Source organism: Lutra lutra, chromosome 1 (assembly GCF_902655055.1).
Source record: "Lutra lutra chromosome 1, mLutLut1.2, whole genome shotgun sequence".
NCBI classification, from domain to species: domain Eukaryota; kingdom Metazoa; phylum Chordata; class Mammalia; order Carnivora; family Mustelidae; genus Lutra; species Lutra lutra.
The window spans coordinates 128,740,440-128,758,064 of record NC_062278.1 but is presented as its reverse complement, the minus strand read 5'-3'; the positions used below and the strand labels follow the sequence as shown (position 1 = coordinate 128,758,064).

At 35.0% G+C, this 17,625-nt stretch overlaps 1 protein-coding gene across 3 annotated transcripts in view; it reads right to left on the bottom strand.

Annotated features, from left to right (window-relative positions):
- Positions 1-17,625, bottom strand: part of STAG1 (stromal antigen 1) — a 452,889-nt gene that overhangs the window by 72,248 nt on the left and 363,016 nt on the right. For all 3 annotated transcript variants that reach the window (XM_047736238.1, XM_047736228.1, XM_047736246.1), the window contains one exon: positions 7,615-7,718. In XM_047736238.1, the coding sequence (XP_047592194.1) occupies positions 7,615-7,718 (104 nt within the window). The remainder of the gene's footprint in view (positions 1-7,614; positions 7,719-17,625) is intronic.

Sequence of the window (17,625 nt, the reverse complement as noted above, 5' to 3'; positions counted from 1 at the left end):
ATAAAAAAATAAACATTTCTATAAAACCAGTTACGAATATAAAAATACTGCAACAGGGAAATAATTTTTCCAGTTTTAACCTCAGTATGTTAATAACAGTAATCTCCCATACATTAAACACACTTTTCTAAAAATACTTTAAAAAGTAATGTTTCTTTTACTATCAGCAGCTCATAAATTTTTACATATTTTTTAAAGCATATACTAAGAATGTTTCTGGACTCAGTTATATTTAGTTGTCCTTCTAAGTCCTAAGTCTGTTAGGCAATAATCAAGACATAGGGGTACAGCCTGTCATCACTGAACCAACTGAAGCTGTTAAAGCCCATCACCCTGTCCCATATTCAACTAGTTAAACCATAAAAGGTTCCAAAAATAAAATATTAAAATGCAAGTTCTATTAAGATAATTTCCTCAAGGTTTGACAGTCTCAGAGGTCACAATCTTAGTCTCATTTCTGTAAAAATGACCATTTTATCACTATTTCTGTTAGTAGAAGTTCTAGATTGAGCATGGTTGGGTCCATTGCTAAGAATCATACATGGTCTGGTGTCTGTTAGCATCAGAGAAACAATAAGCCTGCTAAGTGCCAGGCTAGGCCAGTGCCTTTTGTAGAACATGCACTTAATAAATGGTAACTGTTTATAAAGGAATTTACTCAACCAAGGTTGCTTATCTAAGAGGGAGTAAAATGTAATGCAATATTTCTCAAAATAAAGGAAGTTAATGTTTTTTCATGCCTTAAAAAAGAAAGATAATTTCCCCAAGGTATTTTGTAATTATCTTCAAGGCACTTATTACCCTAATGTTGAATGGCTGAATGTTTCCAATATAAACATTCCAATATAAATTACCACTTTATAAATGTAAACCCCCCATTTTTTTTTTTACATCAATACAGCTTTTATTGCATCTTTAAAATATCACAAATAACTCTGAAAAATCATCCAGCATCTTGCTGTTTCTGTAACTGGACAACTTAGATCTTATTCATCACCTGCTAAACTGTTTCTTTTTCACAAACATACCACCCAAAATTTTCTGATAGTCTTGTTTTTAACTGTCACAGTTTGCTGAACCCAAAAGTAGCTGAGTTCAATACAAGTTCATTGTCATTTCCTTCAAAAATCAGCTTATCTTTCTGGGTTTGAGATACTGAACAAGCAATACCTGGCCTCATCCGAACTCTGTGGTTGCATTTTTTCACCCAAGAAATCTTGGATTTCAAAAGAGAACCACTGTCCTGAACAACAACACTGATGAGGAAGTGAGCATACAAAGACCTCATCTTGTAACAGAAGCCCAGTCTAATGCCCTTCATCATGTTTTATATATGACTACAGAGTGCAAACAATATCCATTTCTTTTCTATTTCTCTCAAGTTGGCACCTCTTCTTTTTCTAAGGAAATGGAGTTCCTTCCCAGGGTTCCTCTGGGCCCCTTCACAATAATAGTGCATCCCTTCAGAGTGATGTTGACATTTCCTGGAATTGTCAATAGTCTGAGTGCTGAGAGTGGTCTTCATTCTCACAGCAGATGTTTGATGATATGTGAAAGAAGTAATAAGATCTCCTATCTGGTTCCTCTCCCAGAACTTTATTGCTTTTCAACATCTTAAAATACAAAATAATCACTTTGGAGTATTGTGGTTAGTTCTGCACAAAGTAATATAAGGGACTACATATTATGTGGAATATACGTCTAGGAATGCTTTCAGGATATTGAGAAGTCATGAAATTCATCTCACATTGTATGAGAGGTCTAAAGATACTGATTTTGGAGAAATAGTGATTTGATTAAGTGATCATTATGGTAGGTAGTCTATATGCATGAACTACTCAATCCTCAAAACCTCTGATGGGAATGGTAAAAATGGCATATTACCTATGAAGGAGAAACTTGCCAGTATCTAACAAAATTGTATACACATTTTTCCTCTGACCTAATAATCCTACTTTTAAGCAATCTACCCCACCAACACACAAGATACAAGTGTGAAATGCACAATATTATTCGCTGCATAGTGAGTTATTTCTAACAGAACACTATTTCTAATAGTAAAAGACTGGCAACAACCTAAAAGACTCTCAACCGTGTATCCACATAATGGACACTATGCAGCCATAAGAAAATGAAGATCTTTAAATAAAGGTACAGAGTGATATCTAGGATACACTGCTAAATAAAAATGTAAGGTACAGAACACTGTACAAAATATTCTGTCTTTTTTTTTTTAAGATTTTTTTTTTTTTTTAATTTACTTGACAGAGAGAGATCACAAGTAGGCAGAGAGGCAGGCAGAGAGAGAGGGGAAGCAGACTCCCCACCGAGCAGAGAGCCCAATGTGGGGCTCGATCCCAGGACCCTGGGATCATGACCTGAGCCGAAGGCAGAGGCCTAACCCACTGAGCCACCCAGGCACACCAATATGCTGTCTTTTGAAGGAGAGGGAGGAGGATGGAGTGCATACATTTATCTATACTTGAAGCACTGGAAGGATATTCTGAAAACAAATAAAAATGGTTATTAGTAGGAATGGATGTAAAGGGAGATATAAATATATAAAAGATTTCTCTGAATGTATATTTTTACAAGGTTATGACCTTTTAACTATGTACATGTTTTACATATTTCCAAAAAATAAAAATGAGAAAAAAACATACAAAATCAAAGAGGTAAAAACCTTGTTATGCTAAATTAAATAATCAATATCAATATGACTATGTAATTTATATATGGATATATACAAATATATACATATATTTCTTAGCTGTGTACTCAAAGTGTCTACGAGAAATAATAATCAATTGACAATGAATACCCTTAGTGACAAGATTTTAACTTAATAGTTAAGTAATAATAGTATTTAAACTATTCTAGTAAAGGCACCATGGCTTGTTGGAGATTCCTGTGGTAGAATAATTTAAGAATCAGCCTTCAAAGTGCCTTCCAGTAACCACTACCTCCTGGTATCATGCTCTTATTGTCTCTTCCCACAATGACTAAGGTTGACATTTGTTAACCAATAGGAGATTATGGAAATGTTATGTGACTTCTGAGAACTAGTTCATAAAAGACACAGCAGTCCACCTTACTCTCCTTTGGATCATTCATTCTGCTTTATTCTTTCTTGGATAATTCACTCTAAGGACGGGGGGGAAGGGGCAGCAACCATGTCATGAAAACATTCAAGCAGTCCTACTGAGTGGTTGGTAAGGTGAGGTGCTAAAGCTTCCCACTAACAATCAAAACTAACCTGCCAGTCATGTAAGTAAGACATTATGGAAGTAGTAAATTAACAACCAAATCTTCAGAGTTGGCACTAAAGCCCTTGTTAACATCTTAAATGCAATCCAATGAGAACCTTTAGTCAAAATCAACCAGCTAAGACACTCCCAAGTTTCTGACCCACAAAAACTGAGATAATGAAGGCTTACTGTTTTAATCTTCTAAGTTTTAAAGTAATTTTTACATGGCAATAGTTAACTAATATAAACAGTAAAGATAAAGAGCAAACTTTATGAGAAAGAAAGCAAGAAAGTATACAAAAAATGATTACGATATGTCAAAAAGGTTAGAAATGTTTAGCCAGTAATAGGCTCTCATCTCAAAGTTGGGACAACACATATTTTTAAGACTTTTATTTTGAAAAAATCTAAAAACCACTCATTTGTATTATTGCCTCATTAATTCCCATGAGGTTTATTTTTCTGTAACATTTTAAGGTGAATTCTTAGTATATCATTTTACCTCACCCATAAATATTTAAGCGTATGTTTTTAACAGTGAAGACTTAAGAACAATAAAACTTGCCATCTCCCAACAAAATGAAACAACAACTTCTTAGGATCTTTTTATACCCAGTCCACAGTTTTCTTAATTTTTATGCTTTGGATTTCTTCATATTTATAAACACAGACTATACATATTTTTTAGAGAGAGAGAGAGTGTGTACAAGTGGGAGGAGGGGCAGAAAGCAAAGTATAGAGAGAAGCAGATTCCCTGTTAAGCATGGAGCTTGATTCCAGGACTCTGAGATCATGACCTGAGCCAAAATCAAGAATTGGATGGTTAACTGACTGAGCCATCCAGGCACGCCTCTGTATTTTCATATTAAATTAAGTTTTGATATTAAATTTAGGCCAGCCATTCTACTATCTATACATATTATGTCTTTTTCTTTGTTTCTTCTTTGCCACCTTCTTTGATGGTTCTAATAAACTCTTTCATTTATAATAATCAACTTCAGGCTTTTATTTAATTATAGCAAAATAAAGCAATTTTGCTCCAATAAAATTCCATTTCCTTTACCCTTCTTTATGTTATTACTGTCACATATATCTATATATCTTATAATCTTAGTACTTTAGTGCTGTAATTACTGTTTTAAATAATCTCACGTCCCTTTAAAGTAAAAAAGAGAAAAAAAGGAAAAAATATATAATATACACAGCCTTTTTTATCCACCCACATATTCACCATTTTTGGTTCTGTTCATTCCTTTTTCTGGATTAGAATTCTACCATTTGGTATTATTCTTTACAGCTTAGAGGACTTCTTTTAGTATTTCTTCTAAGGCAGGTCTTCAAGAAACAGGTCTGTCAATCTTTGTTTTCCTGGGAATGTTTTTAATTCACCTTCATATTTCAAAGATAGTTTTATTGGATTTAGAATTCTTGGTAGGCAATTTTGTTTTCTTACAGTGTATATGTCATTCTGTCAGTCTTCTGGCCTCCACTATCTCTGATAAAAAATTAATTGCTAATCTTATTACAATTGGTCTCTAAATGATGACTCCCGTTTTTCTCTTGTTGCTTTCAAGGTTTTTTGTTTTTGGCTTTTGATAGTGACTATCCTATCTGGAAATGAATTTTTTGTGTTTACATTACTTGTGTTTATATTACATTAAGCTTCCTGTTCTTTGGATTAATGTTTTTCATCACATTTGGCAAGTTTTTGGCAAATATTTCTTTGAATGTTTTTGTTTGTTTGTTTAAGATTTTATTTATTTATTTGACATAGAGATCACAAGTAGGCAGAGAGGCAGGCAGAGAGAGAGAGGGAGAAACAGGCTCCCTGCCAAGCAGGGAGCCTGACGTGGGGCTTGATCCCAGAACCCTGAGACCATGACCTGAACTGAAGACAGAGGCTTAACCCTCTGAGCCACCGAGGGGCCCCTCTTTCAATGTTTTTCTTTCCTGTCTCTTTCTCCTACTCCTTTCTTTCTGGAATTCTCATTATAAAAATTTGATGCACCTAATGTTTCACACATTTCTTGGGCTCTGTTCATTTTTCTTCAATCTTCTCTGTTCTTCAGAATGAATGATTTTTATTAATCTACCTCCATGTTCAATGTTTCTTTCTTGTCATCTCAAATTTGCTACTTTTCAACTCTAGAATTTCCATTAAGTTTTCCTTATTTCTGTTACCATATTGTCCTGTAATTCTTTGGAAATATTTTCCCTTGATTCTCTCAACATATTTATAAAAAGGACTCTGAAGTATTTGCTAAGTTCAACAATTAGGCCTACTGAGAAGCCATTTCTATTGTCTGCTTCCCCCCCACCCCCCGCCCAAATATGGTCATGTTTTATTGTTTCTTTGCTTGGCTGAAATTTTTCTGGAAAAGTCAACATTTTAAGGTAATACACTGTAGTAACTATGGGCTTTTAACTTATTTTTCTAATTTTTACATTTAAAAAAGTAATCTTCAACTTAAACTTCAAATCTGTAAGGGTTCACCCCTCTGAGACCTGGGTTAGAAAGCATATTCAAAGTTCAGCCTGTTCTTCAAGAAACAAGAAGTGTTGGCGAGGATGTGAAGAAAAAGCAACCCTCATATGTTGTTGGTGGGAATACAAACTGGTGGAACCACTGTGGAAAACAGTAAAGTGTTTCCTCAAAAAGTTAAAAATAGAACTACGCTACAATCCAGTAATTACACTACTAGGTACAATTAAAAAAAAACACAAAAGCACTAATTCAAATGGATACATGCACCTCTATGTTTATTGCAGCATTATTAGAATTGTCAAATTACGGAAGCAGTGCAGTGCCCATCAATAGATGTGGGGAGTGTGTGTGTGTGTGTGTGTGTGTAACACACACATACACAATAGAATATTATTCAACCATAGAAAGGAATGAAATCTTGCCATGTGTAATGATGTAGATGGAGCTAAAGAGTATAATGCTAAGTGAAATAAGTCAGAGAAAGACAAAATGCATATGATCTTAATCATCTGTGGAATTTAAGAAACAGACGGGCAAAGGGAAAGAAAAAAGAGACACATACACATATAAAAACCAAGAAACAGACTAAACTATAGAGAACAAACTGATGGTCATCAGAGGGGAAGTGGGTATGGGATGGATAAAGTAGGTGAAGGGATTAAGAGTACACCTACTCATGATGGAGCACTGAGTAATGTACAGAATTTTTGAATCATGATAGGATACATAAAAAACTAATACAACAGTATGTGTTAACTATACTAGAATTAAAATAAAAAATAAAAACATAACAAAGAAAAAGAAAAAAAACAAAGTCCAGCCAGTTCTTAAGTCTGCTTTGACTTTTATTGTCCATTGGGTTATCTCAGGTTTCTCAGTCAGTCAGTAATATATGGAGAGCTCATCTAATCCTTTTCATGGCTTTCACATTTTCAGGATTTTTTAGTTAGATTCTTGGTCAGTTAACTGTTCTTCCCATCTGGGACTACAACCTCTGAATACCACAGCTGTGGGTTTTTCCTTATTTGTTTCTACCATGTTTGCCATTTCTGGCTCAAAAAGCTCTGGACTTTTGCCATCTGTACCATAAGTCTCTCCCCTCTGAGAGCAAAGCTGCTGGTTTTTACACATGTACCACTCTGGTAAAACTGTATCAAGTTTATGGCTATGGGTTTGTGAATTATAATACCAGGCAAAAATGCAGCAGACTCCTGTTGCTTTTACCTTAACCTTTGGCAGATTTTCAAAAATATATGCTTCTCAATTTGTCTTCTATCTTTGGTGAATTCCCAGAACCCTTTGATAAGGTTTTTGGACAAATTCTGCAGTTTTATATTTTTTCCTTTCTGTCCCTCCCTTCCTTTTTTCCCTCCCTCCCTTCCTCTCTTTCCTTTCTTGCTTTCTTTTTGGTGCAGATAAGAATTACCTATCTCTGCATACCAACAGAGCTTGTCTATCAGTGATTATCTCAATTCATCTTTAATACCACTAAAACCTATTAGCCTCATATAACAAATAAGGGAATTAACACACAAAGAAAATAATCAACTATCCAAAGATTAAACAATTGCTAAAGGGAGGAGTAAAAACAGGCATTTTCTTTCAAAGCCTTCTGCATTTTTAACAGATATGAATGTGAAAATTATTAAAATACTAGAAGAGAAGCAGGTACAGGTGCTTTGAGAACATGAAAGAAAAGAATCTATTTCTGAAACCTAAGTGTAATTAGTAGATAGGATATAAAGACAAAGCACCACAGCATGTATCATTTATAAAAATACCATGTTTTTATGTTTAAATATACCACTAAGATTTTCAAATATTTAAGATAGTTAAACACATTAAAAGTCTTTCTGTAGATTTCTCACTAATGTAACTTACTCTCTTGCCAGTACCCCTTCCCACTGGAGGATGTGCCTCAGCAGCTTGACGAATTGTACAAACCATCAGCTCTATAAGAGCACTCTCTTGACGGTCAGACATTGCTAAAGTGAAACAAAATGCATTAGTATGAGTAGATAGTTTTGCAATAACCATGTATTAAAGAGAACACAATTATTAAAAACTGCAAACATACATACTCTATTACTGGTTATTTTAAAGACTGAAGTTAAGCTCTATATTCTCTCTCTCCTTTTTTATGAAGTAATACATGCTTACCATAAGTCAAACAAGAAAGAGATGTAGAAAGTAAAGAAAAACAGAGTACACTTTGGTTTCTTCTACTACCTAGTCTCTTCTAGGATCTTATTTCTGAATAAGGCAATGCCAAAATTTTACTGTATTTCCTTGCAGATCATTTTAAAGCTCATAAAATAGGGTATCTTTTTCTAAATAAAAAAAGTGCTACACATATTTTTAAAAAGTAACAATAGATTTTGATTATCTTTCAAGTCACTACATATATGTATAGATAATTTTCTTAAATAATTACAAGTTATTACATGAGTGTTCCACAATTTAATCACACCTCTACTCTTTTTTTTTTTTTAAATTTTTTTATTTTTTTCAGCATAACAGTATTACACCTCTACTCTTTACTCAAATTGTTTCCAAGTTTTTATTACTATAAATAATACAGTAATAAATATCATTAACACACATATATTTATGTAACTGATATTAATTTCTGTAGAATAAATTCCCAAGAGGGTAATGGGTCAAAGATTAAAATCTTGATACTGATAAACATAAGGTTATTTACTGCAATCCAAATCTCCAACTGCAATAATGATGTTTGGTTCCTCATATCCGTGGCTAGCACTAGATGGCATAAATCCTTTCAATATTTGCCAATTCAGTGACTGAAATAAGGCATTTCATTGTCATTTTGCTTCTTCCTTCCTACTAATTAGTGAAATATATTTTGTTCATTGGCTTAGAATTTTTTTCTGAGATTTGTCTATTCTTTGCCTATTTTTTCTACTGTTATTCACCTTTCTTGAATTCCTGTAAATAAGAAGTATTAACTTTGTCTTTTGAATGAGGCAGCTATTTTCTCCCACTTTGTCCTTTTGATGTCAGACTCTTCATGGTATCTTTTCTCAGACAGAAATTCTTTTTAATAGAAATTGTTAGTTTTTATAAGTCATATCTGTACTGATCTGTTTTATGGCTTGTGGCTTTTTTTTCTTTCCAGTATTAAGGAGATATATTTGACTTGAGAGAGATATATAGATAGATAGATAGATAGTATAAGTTTAAGTTGTACGGTATAATGATCTGACATATATATCGTAAAATGATTATAACAAAGTTAACTAATATCTGGGATGCCTGGGTGGCTCAGCCATTAAGTGTCTGCCTTCAGCTCAGGTCATGATCCCAGGGTCCTGGGATTGAGCACCGCACTAGGCTCCCTACTCAGTGGGAAGCCAGCTTCTTCCTCTCATGCTCTCCTTGCTTGTGTTCCCTCTCTTGCTGTGTCTCTCTGTGTCAAATAAATAAATAAAAACTTAAAAAAAAAAAAGTTAACTAACATCCATCATCTCATATAGATATAAAAAGTCTTCTGGGTTTCTTGTATTGCTTTCAACAATCTCCTTATCCTAGAGATTAGAGAAATGTATTTTCTAGTTCATTTTCTTCTCTCTAGCTTTTACATCTTTAATCTGTCTGGAATTTATTTCTGCTGATAGCATGAAGCATGGGCCTATTTATTTCCCACCAAATGAACAGCCAATTAGGCCTCCACCACTGCTAAGTAAACCAGCTTTCCCTGCTGAATTTAAATGTCACATTTAAACATTTTAAAAATGTTTTAGGCTCTCATATATAGGATTCTTTATTTAGTTTCACTAATCTATAGATCTATTCCTATTATAATGCCATACTGTTTTGATGATAGCTGCTTTAAAATATACTATAATGTACTTTAATATGTAACTTAATTCAACTAATTTGAACATTTAGTGGAACAAGACACATTTACCCAGTCCTTTTCCTAAATATTTTCTAATTTCTATAATGCTAATACCAATTAAGCATTTTTTATGTGTAAGGTAATGTTCTAAGATATTTCTATGTATTAACTTGTTTTATCCTCAAAACAATTCCAAGAGATAGAAGCTAATATCTTCAGGCTTTATAGACAGGGAAAATGAGCCACAGAGGGGTTGAGTATTCAGCTAGTGGTAAAGTCAAGAAATGAACCCAGGTAGTCTGATCCATAGTCTGGTCTCTTAAGGACTATGCTATACCGCCTTTTAAACAGAGGAAAAGAATTCTCCCTAAACTTTGAAATCATTTTGCTTAGTTCTTCCTCTTATCTCACCTCCTGGAACTCTCTCAAACCCACTGGATTCGAACTGGTATTTTATTTATTTTTATTTTATTTTTCTTAATTCATTGATTTTCTGAGAGAAAGAGAGAGAGCAAGTGAGCACAAAGGCAGGTGGGGAGAGGGAGAAGGAGACATAGAATCTTAAGCAGCCTCCATGACCAGCATGGAGCCTGACATGGGGCTGATTTCATAACCCTGAAATCATGACCTGAGTTGAAATCAAGAGTCAGATACTTAACTGACTGACCCACCCAGACATCCCTCAAACTGGTATTTTTAAAAAGTTACTCATTACATGGGAAGAACATTTTAGTAACATTTTTCAGCCTGGAACATAACATAGCCTTTTAATTTTGAGATCTTATCCTATGTCATTTAAGAAAATGTTACGGTTTTCTTCACACTGTTTTGTACTTTCCTTGTTGAATTTACTCTTACATATTTTTAAAGACAGATTTTTAGTGCTAATTTGAATAGCTTAATTCTATCTCTGTCTCTACCCCTTTCTCTGTATATTTATTTATGTTAAAGGCCAACAGATGTGGGGATTATAGAGACAAACTTTGATATAAATGAAAGAGATTAAGCTTCAGAAGTTTGTATTATTTAAAAAAACTGGGCAACAGCAATGAAAAGACAAAGACATAATAAAATCTTGTCCTTTTTATTCTAAAATCATTCTGTATAAGAATATGTATGTTCTTCTTAATCAGTTCTTTGGTTTTAACATTTTGATTATCTTAAGAAAAACACATGAACGTCAGCCTGTCTTAGGAAAGCCACATGAAAGTTTGTTTTTTCATTTATACTCCTCGATCCAGAGCCTAAAAGGAAAAAGTGTCCCACTCAATAAAACTAAGTCTCTATTTTTATGATTCTAGGATTTCATAATTTTTCACATTTCACTGCAGATAAAGGAATGACAAGTTTGTCTATGAACTAAATGCATTTCTTTTATTTATGAAGAAAATCTTGCTCTACAGAAAGTGAGGAGAGAGAACAACTTATCAAGTATGGAAGCTTTTCCCTGCTCTAAAACCCTTCTTAGTGTTGAAGAATAACCAAACCTCATATAGTGTCCAATGCCATTAATTTTGTTATTTTATAATTGTGAAACATCTATTTAGACATGGTAAATACTAAATTTCAAAACAGCTGAAATTTAGTTGAAATCCCCTTTAAGATATGAGAGCAAAACCAAGTAATAAAATTGAAAGCAAAACAAGCTGTAAGTCACAGACAAGAGACGAATAGCAACAGCGACAGAAAGAAATGGGTAGCTGTCCACACTAGGAATTATCAGGTAACTACACAACTTTCTAAACCTTCACAAACCTCTTTGCACATCATCTCCATTTCCTCACTATTGATCCTATTCACATCACCTTGAACTGTGGATTCTCTCTTTGCCTATCAATGAAAAGAAATGCTTCAAAGTCACCAAAAATCTAAATCATCACTAAAGTTAATAATCTTTGCAATTCTTCTCCTCTGCAGTATATGATATTATTAGCCATAGAGCTCCTGAACATCCTCTTTATTGAGCTTCTATAAGGTATAATTATTTCTTACCATCTTTTTTATATAGTCTGCTAGAGGCTCTTATTCTCTCTTGTTCTTCCTGCTTTTGTCTCCTATCCATAATCTTTAAAACATGACTATGGGCTCTTTCTTTATAATCCATCTTCCTCCTCCATATTTTTTTTTTTTTAAGGGTAAAGTGGGTATTTTTATTTATTTGTACTTAAACCTATCCACCAACCAGCCAAACTGGTACTATTATCATACGTTAAAATACAAAACATCTTTCTACAGAATTAACAGTTCTAGTAAAACCTCACAAGGGGCAGAGGAAATCAATGAAGCACATTGTAGTTTTACCCTTCACCATTAAAAACTAAGGTTGTTAACAAGAAAGCCTCACAATCTCAGAAGATACCATTATCCTTCATCACATGTCTTTCTATCTTTACTTCCTATTCTTGAGGTTAGATTCTAGAGCCTGAAGATAGTCACAGTAGGACTGTATCCAGTTAGCTACAGCCAGAAACACCTGTTCCATGTTGTGCACAGCCAACGCTACTGAGAGCTTTGACTCCAATCGTACCCCCTCAATAGATACAGTAAGAATAATGGGAAATACAATATTAAGGCAAAGATACAGGACTCTAAAAAACAAAGCCTAGGAGACGTGAAACAGCCACAGCCATCGCCCAAACCAAGATCGAGTAATACTCGTCGTCACACATCTTCAGGCTGGATGTTCACAGAGTAATTTGGGAACAAATCCATGATTTGCTGGGTACTAAAATACTTAGCGGACTGCTGTATTACACTATAGCTTTCCCCAGAAGTTTCTAAGAGGGACTCCAAATCGCTGACAGAATTTTGCTGGAACTGGATCTGGGGCTGCAGGGATTCCTCTCCACAATTGTGGAGCTGGCTGTTCCAAGCTTGGGGGCACCAGGTCTGACTGGTCCAGGAGTGGTTGCTCCAAGACTGGCTGTTCCAGGAGTGGTTGCTCCAAGATTGGCTATTCCAGGTCTGGTTGCTGCTCCTCCATATTTTTATTGTCATTTCCCATAGAGAGCATTGCCACAGTTATCTAACTGGTCTTCTGCCTATCCCAAGCCATGTTTACAATAGCACTTTTCTTAAAATATGAATTGGATCATATCACTCCCGTTTAAAATCCTTCCATGTTCCCCTACTACTTAGAATGAACTAAATAAATCTACTTACAAACTAAAATGTTCTACATTATCTGGCTTCTGCCTCTATCTCATCTTGTGCTACTAGTTCACTGTACTCTAGCTATTGCAGCTCCTGGAACATAACAATATCATTCATGCTTCAGATCTTTGCAACTGCTATCTACTCTACCTAGATGGCTCTCTTTTGACACTTTCTTGGCTAGCTCCCTCATCCTTCAGATTCTTGGCTCATAGGTGGCCTCCTCAGAGAAATCTTCCTTTAAGGATTCAATCCGAAGACAGACCCCTCCTTATTATCATCCATCACATCACCCTTGAAATTATCCTGTTTACTTGGTTTTGATCTGCCTTCCCCATGAGAATGTAATCTTCATATGGGCAGTGAGCTCAACTTGTTTAGGACACTACACTAAGTGCTAAGTGTGAATACTTAGCATTTAAAAGGAGATCAATAAATATTTTTAGATTATAAATACGGTAATGATTCCCTGCTTTGAAGAATTCCATTTATCCACATTTACTTTATTCAGTATCTGGATTATAGATTTCTACCAATAGAAATGACCACAGAAGATTATCCACATTAAATTTGGGGGATTTTCTTTTTTACAGATGAAGCAGAAGAGACCACATAAATTAAATGACTTACTTATGCTCTTGTTACCTGGTTACCTATTACCAAGGCCCTCATATTATTCTAAACATTTTTCTATATCACATACACACAATCAACACCACTACCACCACTGACAAAAAACCCTGTTCTTTGAAAACACTATGAGGCAGTCTTAGACTACTGTGATTTAAATTGATACTGATAAGTCTTTGACAATGTGTTTCCCCAAATTTTAGTCCTGTTTCCAACTGCTAACTAAACTTTCATCCACTGGAACATCTTTTATACTCCACCTACATAAAATATAACTTAATTTTTAATCAGTCTGAAAAATAAAGTTATTGGTGGCATTTTGCTACCATAAAATACAGCAAAATAATAGCACAGAAAATTGCATTGGATGCCATTCCATGCCAGAGTTAACAGTACACATATGAACAAATGTGTGTAAAAAGTAGAGTCATGATACAACTACAGTTCTGTACTTGTTATGAATAATTTCCTCAGCCTTGGTTCCCAGATTCTTTCATATCCTAAAACTGTGGTTCACTTAAGAACTTCTTCCCATTTTATAACACTTATCTAACTAAAATCAAAGCAACCAAACCAAACCAAACTAACTTAACTGAAGTTAAACCCCAATGTCAACTTAATTTAAATCATACGAAATACCTAATAATACACAGTTATTTCAACACAGTAAATTCATGCAAAATACACTGACAACTGACAGACTTAGTGATTACTATCTACTGACTGGCACATCTTACTTAAATGAGTAAAAAATACCAAAGCACAGCACTTTGGCTCTTCTTCCCTTACTCTGCATCCCTGCCTCCCTTCTTGGGAGATTATTCTTGGAAATAACCTTACAGAGCATGGAATGACAAAAAGAAAATGGCATGGAAACATGACAACAAGCTTTAATAATATGCTGATTCTACGGTGATGGTCAAGGGTAAAAAAAAAAAAAATGGAATGTACTCCTAAATACTATGCCAGACACTTTGCACAAGTGTTCCCTGGGCTGTACTGATTGGAAGGGGAATTGATTTTATTGAAACTGAAAATACTGAGATTCAAATAGAAACAGAATGCATAAAGTCAGTGAATTTAGCTGTGAATGTATATAAGTAAAATAAGGAGAAAATGAAGAATGTATGTTCTTCCTGTGATCACAAAAGGGAAAAAAGATTTGGAGTAATGTTGAGAGTTTGACCTAGTGAGCAGAAGGCCCCATCAACTTAGTAATAGACCTGACTTCTTACCAAGGATATCCAGTGGAAAAAACACATGCAAAAAGAGAAAATGATAATGTGGGATTAAATATACTATAATCACAGCTACCTTTAAGAGAAGGTCTGGGAAAATCTGGGGAAGGATTTCTGTTACAGATTAAGAATGAGGTTATAAGGCAAATATTTTGAGTTTAAAACAGGCAATTTTGTCAAACTCTCACTCTTCGCAAATGACACAATAATTGATGTGGAAAACCCCAAAGACTCCACCCCAAAATTGCTAGAATTCTTACAGGAATTCAGTAAAGTGGCAGAATATAAACTCAATGCACAGAAATCAGTTGCATTTCTATATATCAACAATGAGACAGAAGAAAGAGAATTTAAGGAGTTGATTCCATTTACAACTGCACCCAAAACTGTAAGATACCTAGGAATAAATCTAACCAAAGATGCAAAGGATCTACATACTCAGAAAACTACACTCATGAAAGAAGTTGAGGAAGACACAAAAAAATGGAAAAGCATTCCATGCTCATGGACTGGAAGGACAAATACTGTTAAAATGTTTATGCTATGTAGAGCAATCTACACATTCAATACAATCCCTATCAAAATACCATCAACTTTTTTCACAGAACTGGAACAAATAACCCTAAAATTGGTATGGACCCAGAAAAGACCCTTAATAGCTGAAGAAATGTTGAAAAAGAAAACCAAAGCTGGTGGCATCACAATTCCAGACTTCAAGCTTGATTACAAAGCTGTCATTATCAAAACAGTATGGTACTGGCACAAAAACACATAGATCAATGGAACAGAACAGAAAACCCAGAAATGGACCCTCAACTTCTACGGTCAACTAATCTTCCACAAAGCTTTCCAAAAGGAAAGAATATACAATGGAAAAAAGACAGTCTCTTCAACAAATGGTGTTGGGAAAATTGGATAGCCACATGCAGAATGAATATGAACCATTACCTTATACCACACACAAATACAGACTCAAAATGAATGAAAGATCTAAATGTGAGCTAGGAATCCATCAAAATCCTACAGGAGAACACATAGGAAGCAACCTCAACCTTGGCCGCAGCAACTTCTTGCTAGACACATATCCAAAGGCGACTGAAATAAAGGCAAAAATGAACTACTGGGACTTCATCAAGATCAAAAGCTTTTGGGGGCGCCTGGGTGGCTCAGTGGGTTAGGCTGCTGCCTTCGGCTCAGGTCATGATCCCAGGTCCTGGGTTCGAGCCCCACATCGGGCTTTCTGCTCAGCAGGGAGTCTGCTTCCTCCTCTCTCTCTCTCTGCCTGCCTCTCTGCTTACTTGTGATTTCTCTCTGTCCAAAAAAAAAAAAAAAAAAAAAAAAAAAAAAATCTAAAAAAAAAAAAAAAAGCTTTTGAACAGCAAAGGAAACAGCAAAACCAAAAGACAACCGACAGAATGGGAGAAGATATTTGCAAATGACGTATCATAAAGGGCTAGTTATCCAAAATCTATAAAGAACTTATAAAACTCAACACCCAGAGAACAAATAATCCAATCAAGAAATGGGCAGAAGACATGAACAGACATTTTTGCAAAGAAGACATCCAAATGGCCAAAAGACATGAGAAAGTGCTCAACATCACTCAGCATTAGGGAAATACAAATCAAAATCACAAGGAGATACCACCTCACACCAGTCAGAATGGCTAAAATTAACAAGCCAGGAAATGGTAGATGTTGGCAAGGATGCAGAGAAAGGTGGGAATGCAAGCTGGTGCAGCCACTCTAGAAAACAGCTTGGAGGTTCCTCAAAAAGTTGAAAATAGAACCAACCTATAAGCCAGCAATTGCACTATTGGGTATTTACCCTAAAGATGCAAATGTGATCCGAAGGGACACGTGCACCCCAATATTTAAAGCAGCAATGTCCACAATAGTCAAACTATGGAAAGAGCCTGGATGTTTATCAACAGATGAATGGATAAAGAAGATACGGTACATATATACAATGGTATATTATGCAGCATCAAAACCCCCCAAATCTTGACATTAGCAACGACATGGATGGAACTAGGGGCTATTATGCTAAGCGACATAAATCAGAGAAAGGCAATTATATGATTTCACTCATGTGGAATTTAAGAAACAAAACAGGATCATAGGGGAAGGGAGGGAAAAATGAAACAAGATGAAACCAGAGAGGGAGACAATCTGTAAGAGACTCTTACTATTAGGAAACAAGTTGAGGGTTGCTAGAGGGGTGGGGGTGGGGGGATGGTGTGGCTGGGTGATGGACACTGGGGAGGGTATGCGTGTGGCGAGCGATGTGTATTGTTTAAGACTGGTGAATCACAGACCTGTACCCCTGAAACAAATAATATATGTTAATTTATTAAATAATTTTAAAAAATGAATTAATGAGTAAAAAAATAAAATACACAATTTGGGCCACTTTCCTGGTATATTTGTGTATGATACATACCTGTTGTTTCTCTCATTGAATTTGTCAAAGCCACAGTAGATAATACCAATTAGCATCTCTGCTTGGAAGGAACACTGGGGGATGATCTCTCTCCTACAGTGACCTGTTTGGGAAGTCTATTGCAGGGGATGGCTCATCTGTTCTTATATACCAGGGGGTTGAATCACAAAGTAAAGTAGAGGAAACAGAGGAGGGAATCAACAGTATAATATCTTATTTAATCTTCACAAAAACTATGTAAGCTATGTAACGAAAATAACCTTTATAGCATAAAGAAAAAGAAGCTAAGGATCAGAAAAATGAGGATACCAGTTACAAAGGATAGAGAGTTAAAAATGTGAATGTATTTCTTTCGATTCTGAAGTCCAGGTTTAGTTCACAATTGTCGCTTACATCAAAGTATCTATATTCCAAGTCTGTTGCATGGGTTAAGTGAAATAGCATTTCTTTAAAGTACTACTAGGGTTAGTTTGAAAAACAAACCATTTAGGGAAAAGCATTTTTTGTTTTAAGGACTCATTTTCATACAAACTTTTAGAATTAGCATATAAGCATTTTATTAAACAT